This window comes from Bombus affinis, chromosome 3 (assembly GCF_024516045.1).
Source record: "Bombus affinis isolate iyBomAffi1 chromosome 3, iyBomAffi1.2, whole genome shotgun sequence".
NCBI lineage: Eukaryota > Metazoa > Arthropoda > Insecta > Hymenoptera > Apidae > Bombus > Bombus affinis.
In genome coordinates, this window is record NC_066346.1 from 16,816,419 (window position 1) to 16,828,519 (window position 12,101).

The 12,101-nt window shown below is 28.9% G+C and overlaps 3 protein-coding genes across 12 annotated transcripts; 2 read left to right on the forward strand and 1 right to left on the reverse strand.

Annotated features, from left to right (window-relative positions):
* The first annotated feature begins 3,081 nt into the window (after positions 1-3,081).
* Positions 3,082-5,168, forward strand: LOC126914423 (protein-L-isoaspartate(D-aspartate) O-methyltransferase-like). Of its 5 annotated transcripts, none has more exons than XM_050718364.1 (6): positions 3,082-3,192; positions 3,694-3,789; positions 3,872-4,011; positions 4,424-4,649; positions 4,753-4,838; positions 4,911-5,168. In XM_050718364.1, exons 1-6 carry the CDS (start codon positions 3,174-3,176, stop codon positions 5,082-5,084), a joined length of 741 nt encoding a protein of 246 aa, XP_050574321.1. In that variant the 5' UTR covers positions 3,082-3,173; the 3' UTR covers positions 5,085-5,168. The 5 variants fall into 5 exon arrangements, with proteins under 5 accessions (XP_050574321.1, XP_050574319.1, XP_050574324.1 ...); XM_050718362.1 differs by having other exon boundaries at positions 3,183-3,326; XM_050718367.1 differs by lacking the exon at positions 3,082-3,192 and adding an exon at positions 3,247-3,326 and having other exon boundaries at positions 4,424-4,553.
* A 289-nt stretch (positions 5,169-5,457) lies between these two features.
* On the reverse strand, positions 5,458-8,219 carry LOC126914400 (equilibrative nucleoside transporter 3). Of its 2 annotated transcripts, XM_050718313.1 has the most exons (9): positions 8,008-8,207; positions 7,629-7,889; positions 7,405-7,499; positions 7,275-7,325; positions 6,958-7,190; positions 6,558-6,795; positions 6,407-6,492; positions 6,137-6,336; positions 5,458-6,071 (listed from the first exon to the last, which is right to left on the reverse strand). In XM_050718313.1, the coding sequence occupies exons 1-9, from the start codon at positions 8,151-8,153 to the stop codon at positions 5,960-5,962; spliced, it is 1,422 nt and encodes a 473-aa protein (XP_050574270.1). In that variant the 5' UTR covers positions 8,154-8,207; the 3' UTR covers positions 5,458-5,959. The 2 variants fall into 2 exon arrangements, with proteins under 2 accessions (XP_050574270.1, XP_050574271.1); XM_050718314.1 differs by lacking the exon at positions 6,137-6,336 and having other exon boundaries at positions 8,008-8,219.
* A 435-nt stretch (positions 8,220-8,654) lies between these two features.
* On the forward strand, positions 8,655-11,953 carry LOC126914399 (T-cell activation inhibitor, mitochondrial-like). 5 transcript variants are annotated; one of them, XM_050718307.1, is made up of 9 exons: positions 8,655-9,168; positions 9,251-9,328; positions 9,420-9,534; positions 9,817-10,208; positions 10,280-10,592; positions 10,668-10,768; positions 10,811-10,972; positions 11,137-11,268; positions 11,333-11,953. In XM_050718307.1, the coding sequence occupies exons 2-9, from the start codon at positions 9,306-9,308 to the stop codon at positions 11,565-11,567; spliced, it is 1,473 nt and encodes a 490-aa protein (XP_050574264.1). In that variant the 5' UTR covers positions 8,655-9,168; positions 9,251-9,305; the 3' UTR covers positions 11,568-11,953. The 5 variants fall into 5 exon arrangements, with proteins under 5 accessions (XP_050574264.1, XP_050574267.1, XP_050574265.1 ...); XM_050718310.1 differs by having other exon boundaries at positions 9,429-9,534; XM_050718308.1 differs by having other exon boundaries at positions 8,655-9,114.
* Positions 11,954-12,101: the final 148 nt, after the last annotated feature.

A 12,101-nucleotide genomic window follows, 5' to 3' on the forward strand; every position in this document is an offset into this window, starting at 1 on the left:
CACAAGAATCAGCAACCACCACAACCCATTAGTCACCCAACTACTAGACACGACGGACCAGATCCGCAGACTAAAAAGAAAATACCCTCTAGATTAAATCCTTAGTTTCTACTAGAACCAACAATATAAAACTATTATAAGCCATGTCATTATATCACGCCAAATGAAGTTACTGAAAATTCTCAACGAGAATTGATTGTAAATATTCTAATAAATAAAAAAAAAAAAGAAAAAAACTTCCTTAACCAAAATTACCATCAACAAATCCGAGAGTCCCATGTCCTTAGACATACCCACCCCTAGCTTTCCTCAGACACAGTATCGTCAGTAAGATTCACTTATTCTGTATTCTTAGAATAGTCAACTTATCCTTACCGGTCTCTATCCTTATAACAGTCGCGTACTTAACGTATCATTGTAACTCAGCATGTATTCCGTTGTGATTGCTGAATTCGCAATAAAGTTTAACTAAAATTAATAGTTGTGCTACGACTCAGCTATCTTATTTTATCCAACCCTCAAATTACGTGACAAGCCCGACGTTATTCAATATCAACGTGGCAGGACTGGAAGAAAAACTAAGGAAAGGACAAGCTGGGGGCATAGTGGTAGAAGAAAGAAAAGTATGGTCACTAACATATGCAAACGATATTGTGCTAATGGCGGACGGAGAAGAGGAGTTAAAAGAAATGTTAAAGAGGTTCAAAAAATTTTTAAAGGAAGCAGAATTAGAACTGAACACGGAAAAGACCAAAATAGTAGTATTCGAAAAAAGAAGGAACAAAAGGAGACAAAGAAAATGGAAATGGGGAGAGCAGGAATTAGAAGAAGTGGGCGAGATAAGATACCTAGGGTGCATACTACAGAAAAACGGCAGCGATGAGAAGCACATGCAAGACAGGAAAAAGAGAGCAACGATAGCAATGAAGAAAACATGGAGCGTGGGAGAAAGAATATTCAAACAGGACTACAAAAGGAGAATAAAGATATTTGGAATACTGGTAGAGATCGTGGTGTTGTTTGGAGCAGAGGTATGGGGCTGGAACATAGAAGAAAGACTGGATAAAGTACAAAGAAGATATGCGAAATGAATATTAGGCTTAGATATGACAACTCCAAATTACATATTAATAGAAGAATACAAGATAATAGAAATAAAAGAAAAAGCATTAAAAAGAGCAGCAAGATATGAAGAGAATCGAATTCCTAGAATCGAAAAATGAATTAGTAAAGGCGTGTATAAAGGAAAGAGAGAGAAACTGGAGAAATTGCCATGAAGGGAAAAGAGCAAGAAAGAAAAAGACGGGACTAGAAGAGGTGAGAAAGGGAGGGACGCAGATAGAAGCAAGAGAGGAGCAAGAAAGGATGACAGCAGATCAGATTATAGAGGAAAGAAGAAAGAGAGAAGCAGAAGAGAGGGGGAAAAGGATAAGGGAATCCAAATATAATATACACTACGGAAATATAACCAAAGAAAAATTATCAAAGTACCTAGAAGGGAGGATGAAGTAGAAAGACAGAAGAATACTGGCAAGATTCAAATGTGGACACGAGACCAAAGCAAGGGAATACTGGAAGGAAGAGGGAGAAAAAAGATGCAGACTATATAAAAGGAATGAAGAAGACCTGAGACATGTAATAGAAGAATGCGAAATAACGGGAGGGCCAAAGGACATAGGAAAAGTACTAAATGAGACGGGACAAAGTTTAGCAGAACTGAAAACAATAATAGAGAAGAGAAGGGCAAACGACAGGAAGGATGCATAACAAGGAGACTAAGGCACACAGTTGCAATAGTTTTTAGTCATTAGTGGTTAATTTGTAGTTCCTAGTTTTAGTTTTTAGAGAATAGAATAATTAAGGGAGTACAATAGAATAGAGTGGAAAAGAGGGAAGATAGATATATAAGAAAAGAATTAGACATAAGAGATGTAAAACCGAAAGTTCGTCCAAAGCCGAAAGGCACGGACTATGCAACAATAATAATAATAATGTAGTGTAATACGATATAACGTAATACTATATAACGTAATTCATTATAACGTAACACTATACAGCGTAATATTGTATAGCGTAATAGTATATAACGCTGTACTATATAACGTGATACTATATAGCGTAATATTGTTTACCGTAATAGTATATAACGCTATACGTAACGTATAACGTAATACTATGTAATTTAATAATAAATAACGTAATGCTATATAACGTAATACTGTGTAACGTAATACGTTCTAACGTTATACTATATAATGTAGTACTATAATACGTAATACGTTGTAACGTAATAGTGTATAACATAATACTATATAACGTAATACATTATATCGTAATACATTATAACGTATTGATATATAATGCAATGTAATATAGCGTGATATTTTATTATGCGATGTAGTATAACGTAATATATTATGACGCGATACGATATATTCTTAGCTTATAAAGAAACTATACAGACTATCTACCACAAATCTACCCACACTAATGCAAGTAACTGAGGCAATTAATATATGGATCGAAATATTAATCCGTTAACAAAAAATATACACTAAGCATATATGTAAAAAATGAAACATTATGAATATAAATAAAAATAATTGTCTTTTTGGTAATACTTATATAAAAGTAAAATTATTGTCGCAAATATTGAGTTTGAGATATAATTGTTTGTATTAGTATTTTTCTTGCAAGGCGCAGTTTATCTATATAAGTCTATGTACAAAGCGGTACAAGACTTTAGATAAAATATTCAATCCTTCGTATTCTTTGTATCAAATGGTTTTAACCTTTCCTGTTAAAATAAATTGCTTTTATTAGTATCAATTCTTTATCCTCATCAAATAATTTACGCAAAACATATCAATTTATAATTATTTTATTATTAGAATCACTTTTAATATAATTCAGCTAGAAATCCGTCTTTAAAATCTCAGTTTAAAGCTTCTTTCCTATTGTGAAAAATTATATTAGTAATTCGAATCCATCTTGATTATATACAGAGTGATATATGTACGTATGTATATTGAATTTGTAACGTACTATCGTAGTATGTATAATAATGTGCATGTTTCTAAATTCTTATAGGCGTGTCACAAAATGCCACAGACGAATGTACCTCGTTTCACTTTTTGTGCCAGTACTACAGAATCGATAACATCGCATGTGACATGAAAGTGGTAAAAACAGGTATGAATCGGTAAAACTGGAAGTGACATAATAGTGGTAAGAAGGCTGGTAAAACTCCAATCTCTGTTGTATTGCATAATTTAATGTCACTTCATTCTTTATGTTACATTCATCCTATATGTTCCTCGTATTTGGTATGTGCCCATGTGCAATAATGATGCAATTTTATTTGGCTAGAATTGTACAAGACAGGTTTACTAAAATCAACATAAAGGTTACATTACGTGAAACTTAAAATCAAATTTGGTATCAATTTACAACAACAAACTATGTACATTGAATTAATCGGTTTCAATTTACTTGTCATTTAACGTTATTACATATATAATTGTATAACAGTAAAAATGTATTTTTTTTTTTATTTATTTACTTACTATATACATTTAATTGCATTGATAATTCTAATAAATTTTGTAATAATTGCAACAATAACTTGCCGGTTATTTTATTAAATCATAATTTACGATCTGAACGTTTATATATCGTGTTTTATTTTCATAGCGATAAGTTTATTATTTTCTGAATTTGCATATGAAATGGCCTGGTCTGGGAGATTTCACGCAAAAAACAATCATGATCTTATACAACATCTGAAATGTAAGTGATATAAATATAACTTTGCAATTACATTTACTACCAAAAGAAAGTTAGATGTAAACCACATGTCTTTTTGATTTAGCATCAAGAATAATTAAATCAGACAGAGTTTATGAAGCAATGTCTTCTGTAGATAGAGGAAATTATACCTGTTCTGGCTATGCATATATAGATTCTCCACAGGATATTGGCTATGGTGCAACTATAAGTGCTCCTCATATGGTATACAGATATGTACTGAATTTAAATCTGTGATTTGATGCAAGTTCCAATGTCATTATTTATAATGCTTCCTGCTGTTTCAAATTTCTTTCGCAACAACAACAAAAAGAATGAATTAAAGCTTATGATATTTGTATTTTTTATAGTGACTTTGGTATTTTTTTACAGTGTTTATTTTATAAAAAATGTTATCATTACATACAAATGCCATTATAATCATTTCCAGGTAGAATTTTCAGATAGAACTTAAAATTGTCGTTTTTTTTAAATAAAATATACAATTGCTTATAAATTCAATATTTTTATCAATAGTCATTTTTGAAAAAATATGACATTGGCACATTTTGCACCAAGACACAGAAGCATAATATAGAAAATATGTCAGTGAAATTGATAAATTAAAATTATTCAGCATGCATATGCTTTGGAAATACTTGAAGATAAGCTGTGTGATGGTGCTAGAGCATTAGATGTTGGTTCTGGTTCTGGATATTTAACAGCATGTATGGCAATGATGTTAGGAACAAATGGATTAGCTATAGGTATTGAACATATTTCTGAACTTAAAGCATTTGCTATGCAAAATATTCAGAGAGATAACCCAGAACTTCTTGAAAGCGGTCGTGTTCAATTAGTTGGTAATTATTTTCTAAATTTTATACAAATATGTGGATTTGTATATTTCATATAAAAATATGTAATATTCCACATTTGTTCTAATATTTATACATAATATTCTAGTTGGAGATGGAAGATTAGGATATCCAGAAAAAGCACCATATGATGCTATTCATGTGGGAGCTGCTGCTAAAGAAATGCCTCAAGCTGTAAGAAAAAACTTAATTACTTAATGTTATACAGAAATATATTATATAATCATTAAAATATTTATTACACAGTTAATTGATCAACTAGCTCCTGGAGGACGTTTGGTGTTACCAGTGGGTCCAAGGAACTCAGATCAAGTTTTAGTACAGGTTGATAAAACAAAGGATGGGAAGATTAAGAAAAAGTCTCTTACGGGTGTAGTTTTTGTTCCATTAACAAGTAAAGATAAACAACATCCTTCATGAGATACATGCATGCTCCAATAAGTGAGCAGGCTTTTTTCTGTGAATTAAATGCAAATGATAAATAAAGCTTATAGGTTTTAGTTATATACGCACTAATATATATACCCAAATACTTGCAAATAAATAAAGTACTTGCAAAGGAAGTAAAAAAGAAAAGAAAATCTTAGATGTAGGCATTATAAGTATCAATATATTTCAAATTGTATGTAATATAAATTTAGTTACAAACATCCATAAAAAGTAGATATTATGTAATATATTCAATAATATATCAATGATAATTCACAGGGCACGAAATGCCTCCTATAACGGATTTTTTTCTGTTAAATTAAATATTCTATCTAGTTTAAAGGGTTTAATAACACATTAACAATGAATTGAACTATATTCTTTTATTATTAATACTTATAGCTAAATATAAATTATTATATTATGTTACAGTTTTAGTTTTGACAAACTAGTTTTGACAAAGGTTGAAAGATATATCATAATTTATTGCATTCTTCGATTTCTTAAAAATACATTATTTAAATGTATAATAAAATTGTACCTTTCCATATATGCAATCAATTAAGTCTTTATGTATCAGCATTTGAGATCTATTAGATGTAATTTGGCACACACAATTATTTCCATTCTATACACAAAACATTTTGTATATTCATGAACTGATCAAATTTTACTATATAAATATTTTAAAAAAGTTTCAAAAATAATTTACTATGATATATCAAACATTACATTTATAAATTTTGTCATAAAGTATAAAATAAAATTATTTAATTTGATCCAATTTTATGTCTTGTGGTCCTGTTTTATTTTAATATAGAGGGCAGTATTTATATATTCCTTTGGTTCAGACACAAATTGTACAATTAAAGTGCTTTAACTATAAGCAAACTGAGTGCAGAACCTGATATCAATCCTATACCAAGGAAAGCTCCCATCATAATACATGCAATTTCCTTCTCTTGAGAATCTACAACCCTGTATAAAAATCCTTAGTATCAAACTAATAAAAATTTATTAAGTTAGTATATATAATAACTTACATAGGAGTTAAAATAAATGATAAATTACATAGATAGCCATTACTGATGGCAAATGCAACAGTCATTAAAATATAATAAAGATCATTATGAATATAAACAGAAAGATGATGTCGGGGCTGAGCATTACAAAATATAAAAGCTGGTACAAAGATGACTCTCATCAGACTTAAAAATACGACTTGCCATGGTTTATTTTTTGGCTAAAATATTAATTTAAATATTATTATAGTAACAAAAAAGTATATATTTTCAAATCGCGTTTATACATACCCATTGAAAAATGCCTGATAATATTCTTCCAGTATAATCACCACAACTAAAAATGAGGTAGGTCACCACAGGTACAAAATAAATATCTATAAAACATATAAAAAAGCTATAAAAATTTTATAATTATATAAAATTCAATTGCAAGACTTACCATTCCATACATAACCTTTGCCTTTATACTGACTGTCCACTAACACAGTAAGTGCTGGATATACAGAAAAGGATATCAAAAATACTAAAAATACATTAATACCATAATGCCAAATTCTTTTAATAATACGCATATAAGATATTGTAGTGCCTTGCGAAAAAGTTACTTCTCCGGTTATTGAATAATCTGCTTCTACATTTTCAGACAGTTTTTCTACCATATGATGTCTGAAAAATACCTATGGTAAAAAATAAATGATATCCATAATTTAATTGACATTATAATTTAAGTCTTCTCTTCAGTTCGTAATAGATTATTTTGTTATATGTCTGTTATTATCATAAGCCACTTATAAAACACCTGTATGATAAATATCATTATAGAATGCTAAATTACTTACTGCTTTTTCTAGAATTATATATGCAATCAAAGATAAGAACAATATAACATCTCCAATTATAAAATAAACTAGCCCTGAAAGTATAGGACTAGCACCAATCCAAAGAGAACATATTTCTGCTATAGCAGTAATAATTCCTCCAAGAGCTTGCCCACTTGACATAGCTGTTATATATTTTGGAGAAAAGCGTCCAGCAATACCCATTAAACTCCCTCCAAAAATTGCACTTGCAGCTACAAAAACGCAATATAATATCACTATTTTATCTGATTTAAATGTTGTAATATTCAATAATACTTCAAATTCTAATGATATACCATTGACACATGCCACTGTGATCAAGGTAATTATTAAAAATGTTCCCTGCCCTAAAACCAAAGTTAGTATATTACTTTAAATGTAAAATATATAATTTTATTCCGAATATTATCTTTTTATTAAACTTACATTTGTCCGTATTTATTTTAACAAACATTGTTGTTAGAATAAAAAATAATAATATTGTGCATTGAGAGCCCACCATTCTTACTCTTAAGGGAATTCTGTTATTTTAATATTTTGTTACATAGTTTATATAGTTTAGTTGTTATTTATATAGTTAAAAATTTCTTTTAATTTATATATTGCACTAATTCTTTTTTATTATATAATTACAGTTTTATTTTACTTACCTTTCACTAATAAATGCATTTACAATTAAAAAAAATGTATTTGGTAGTGCACTTGCTACGCTTATATATGATGTAAAACTAGCTTGGAGATCAGTTTTTTTTTCTAAATTTTCCATATGAGTATAATTAATACCTTTTGTAGAATTTTTCTGTATCTCTCGAAATTTATACAACCAATAATCATCAGCTGTGATGAAAAAGCTCCAAGGAATTAATGTATTTATACCAAGTACATAAAAAACAATATATGCAAGATTATATCTGCAAAATATAATTTCCAACATTATGTAAATTTTTTAAATACATGTATGTACATATTCATACAGTAATAAAATATGTATTCATAATAATAATTTAAATTATTTTAAACAGTTTTTACTTATCACTCGGTTCATATTGATTTAGGAACGGTTTTTCATCCGGAACAGAAATATTTGGATCATCAGCTTCAGTTTCTAAATCATCTTCAAATTCACTGTCTGATACACCTCCTAGCAAAGGTCTTCTATTTATAGAATATGACATAGTGAAACTAAAAATATTTAAAAAATTGTTACATTGTTACAATATTTACAAAATTATAAACATTGTAATATACTATACATATAACATGATAACATAAATAAATAAATTTTATCATAAAGTTGCAATGAATATAACATTAATTAGACATAACTATATTTATATTTTGTACTTACAATACTATATACAAAGCAGCAACAATGTTTCAACAAATTTTCTCTTGATAATTTATATACATTTAAAGCACTAGTTATTTACATGTTGATAAATAATCAAAGTAAATTTCTTTAAACGTTATCGAATTTAACAGATGTAAAAGCTTTCAATGACCATGTTTAATAAACCACGTCTATGAAACGATTGACAATGTCCTCAGTACATTATTGTTTTACAGTCTCAAAAGATTTAATACCGTAAGTATATATATATACATATATAAGTTATTTCCTTGACCACCTGTGATTAAGCACAGATATAAAAACCAAATACTGTGGCATTATAGTATTATATTAATCCCAATGTTCTCCTTTCACCATTACTTATTTGTGTGTATAGACATAAAACAGCTGGTACATAATACAAATATGACATAAGGCATAAGGTATCTGTGTTAATGTAGAGTAGGGATACTCTTTGGTTAAAACTATGCGATACATCATATGGGAACAAAATATAAGTAAACTAGGACATTCTAAGCTGGTAGTACTTATTTTACTGATTAAAACTGGTGTTTATATTGCGCATTGTATATGATAATTTAACCAATCAAATATAACGTTTTATTTTTATTTTTACTGATCGCGTATAGCACGTATATACAATATGTATATATATACATATCTGTACATACATATATAGATCCCACCATTGGTTAGACAAAAAGAAGAGGTTCAAGTCCAATGTTGCTCGAGTTTGCATACTGATGCGATGTAAAGACAGTTATGTAAAGTGTAAAGAAGTGTAGGTCAGTAGGTTTTATGTAGATTATACATCTGAAAAATTATATTCCACGGTTAATGTGCGTCATTATTTGTATCTATCAAATGTAGAACGTTTAGTAAATTTGATGGATAGTAAATGCGATATTTATCGTATTTCAGCTCGTAAACGTTTACATGATATGGACGTGTGATGACAGTATAAGAAACTGCAAAAATGTATTGTGCATTAGGAAGATGGTAAACAAGTTTACTTAATTAAATTCGCCAAAATATAATTAAATGGTATCGTTTTTTTAGTATTTTAATCGATTTAACAATCATCTTATAGTTTTTGCAGGAAAGATGCAGTAAGAGCTTTAAGTACGGGTGAAATATCCACTGCACTGCGACCTTTTTATTTTACCGTTCACCCCGATCTTTTTGGACAATATCCTACGCAAAGAGTGAGTATATTTTAATATAATAAGTTGAACAACTTATAAAAAGTAAATTTTGAAGATAAGCAATTTAAAATCGTTTATACGTCGACAACACAGTTCATCATTTGATTATAGTTAGAATTATTTATAGAACGAAGGAAGTGCAATAATTACTGCATACACGTGTATGCATGTATAAATACTTATGTATAAATAAATTCTTTACACTATGTTAAAATTTTTAATTTCTACTAAAAATGGTAATGTATTAAATATATGATATTTTTGCTTTTTTAAATGTTTCAGACAGTAAATGAAAATTCTTTAAAACAATTAAGTTCTATTATAGAAAGTTTACAACAGCAAAGACCAATAAGACCTACCACTTTACCATTTTATTTACGCTCAAAAAATGAAAAGGAACTCAAGGCTGGAAAATTTACTTTGGTACAGATACAGTTGAAAGAAAAGGATTTAAGACAAACTATACTTTCTATCTTAAAGACATGTGATTTGCCAACAACATTCGTAGATCAAATTGAAGAACAAAAGCCACCAGATAGTACAAAGTACAAGTCAAGATATTGGCAAAGAAAAGGAGCTGGGGAAGATATAGATTTCTCAGAACTAGAAGATGATCCTATTTATGCATCTATTTTAATGAAAAGAAAAATTAATTCAGAACCTGATGCTCTTAAGTAAGTCTATTTTAATCTCTCATTTGTGTAACTAAAATAATAAAAACTTGAAGCTAATTATGATTTTATAGGGCATATTTAGATAAACACATTAATGAAGTACATGTGAAGTTAGAAGCATGTAGACCAATGAGAGAAGAAGTACAAAAGTTGGAAAAGATATTATGTACTGAATTAGGTTTGAAAAATATTATATGGGACTGTGGATGGAACATAGCTCATTACAGGGGATGTTTATTAGCTTTTAAGGCATTAGCCGAACATCATCCTGAACCAATGGAAGTACTCAAAAATAGGACACTTGTCTTTGCCAATGATACGGGCATAAGTGTAGAGGGAAATGTTATGTTAAATTCAGGTGAAGTTAGACACAATTGGCTTGATGTAAGAATAAATTATTAAATTTATATAACATTTATAATATATTTTACTTTGCTAAATCAATATTTATTTTAACAGTTAATCAAGAACATTCAGAAGTATGATGTGGTATTATTTAGATTACCAGCTTTCGAAAAGGCAGTTTCACAAGTGCTTCTTGACATTAAAGTTGGTCGACGGTGCGTAATACAACACATTAATTGAGTGACGGTAAGGCTCAGGGTACTCTATATGTGCAGGAAATTCATGCCAAAAGTAATGGTTAGCCAGTATGAACGCCAACTTCGACAACTTACAACAACCCTCTCGGATTATCGAGGACGACGAAATTATCCGAAAATGTGGCCAGCCGATTTATCTACTTATGAAATCGTAATTGAAGCGTTAGTATTACTTACTTTTACCTATTTAACGTCTAATATATATCTTCTTTCAGTTCATTTATAAGTATATATATTTAATAGTGACTTAATTTATTTGTAAGTATAATATAATATAAATTTAGGGTATACGTAAGAAATGTGAGTAAATTAAATTTTATTTTCAGTGAAGCAGGTCCTTTAATGCTCTCTCCTACTGGACAGTTTATAGTTCCATCTTCATGTCCAAGTTTCCTTTTAGTAAACTTTATTACTGATAATTTAGAAGAAGCCACTAAAAGATTACATCATTACAATAAGTAAGATCGTGTGGTAATCTAGCATAAAAAATTAGTTCATTATTCTAAATATTGTTTTTTGCAGCATAAAATATGTAGAACGCGAACTACATGACAAAACAGTCCAGGAATTGGGATTGACTGTTTTAAATAAGGATGACAGTATAACTCCTGATTTGATGATACAATGTTGTGAACGCTTATTATTACATAAAAGCATTCTAGCTCCTTTATTGAAAGGCGTTATGCTTTGGGTGACGCATTATTACTCTGTCATGAGTGATGGTGTATTATGTATTCCATGGGACTGGAAACTTTGAGTTTCAGTGTAAAATATTTTCTAATGTCTTGCCGTTTTTATCTTCGTGCCGATTAATAGAACAATGACAAACTGATTAGTTGTTAATAATTATTATGTAGGTTATACATGTGATAAAAGATTTACATAGATTACATAACTTAGGGAATTGCACAAAGCAAATAACTTTTGCATTATGCTTTGTAAAATACAATTAGCAATGCAAATAATTCATTGTACCTTATAAGCTATATTCGCATGTTAAACATAATTATTATGTAACTAATCTTAATATATTGTACATGAATTTTTGAATTTGAGCAAATATAAAAAAGAGAATATTTTGTAAAATCATGCAATACGAATAATGCGTGTAGAAAAATAAAGATTAGAAAATTTTTACATTAATGCTAAATTTTATTAAAATTCCCTCAATTCAATATCTCAAATAATTCATTGTACCTTATAAGCTATATTCGCATGTTAAACATAATTATTATGTAACTAATCTTAATATATTGTACATGAATTTTTGAATTTGAGCAAGTATAAAAAA

Excerpts from the sequence above, each read along its gene's own strand:
- LOC126914423 (XM_050718362.1), top strand. The coding sequence starts at position 3,293 with ATGTTACATTCATCCTATATGTTCCTCGTATTTG. Across the intron at positions 3,327-3,693 it reads CTATATGTTCCTCGTATTTG|CGATAAGTTTATTATTTTCT; the intron begins GTATGTGCCCAT and ends TTATTTTCATAG. Across the intron at positions 4,650-4,752 it reads CGGTCGTGTTCAATTAGTTG|TTGGAGATGGAAGATTAGGA; the intron begins GTAATTATTTTC and ends ATAATATTCTAG.
- LOC126914400 (XM_050718313.1), bottom strand. The coding sequence starts at position 8,153 with ATGTCATATTCTATAAATAGAAGACCTTTGCTAGGAGGTGTATCAGAC. Across the intron at positions 7,326-7,404 it reads TAAAATAAATACGGACAAAT|GGCAGGGAACATTTTTAATA; the intron begins GTAAGTTTAATA and ends CTTTGGTTTTAG. Across the intron at positions 6,337-6,406 it reads TATCAGGCATTTTTCAATGG|CCAAAAAATAAACCATGGCA; the intron begins GTATGTATAAAC and ends TTAATATTTTAG.
- LOC126914399 (XM_050718307.1), top strand. The coding sequence starts at position 9,306 with ATGTATTGTGCATTAGGAAGATG. Across the intron at positions 9,535-9,816 it reads GACAATATCCTACGCAAAGA|ACAGTAAATGAAAATTCTTT; the intron begins GTGAGTATATTT and ends TAAATGTTTCAG. Across the intron at positions 10,209-10,279 it reads TCAGAACCTGATGCTCTTAA|GGCATATTTAGATAAACACA; the intron begins GTAAGTCTATTT and ends ATGATTTTATAG.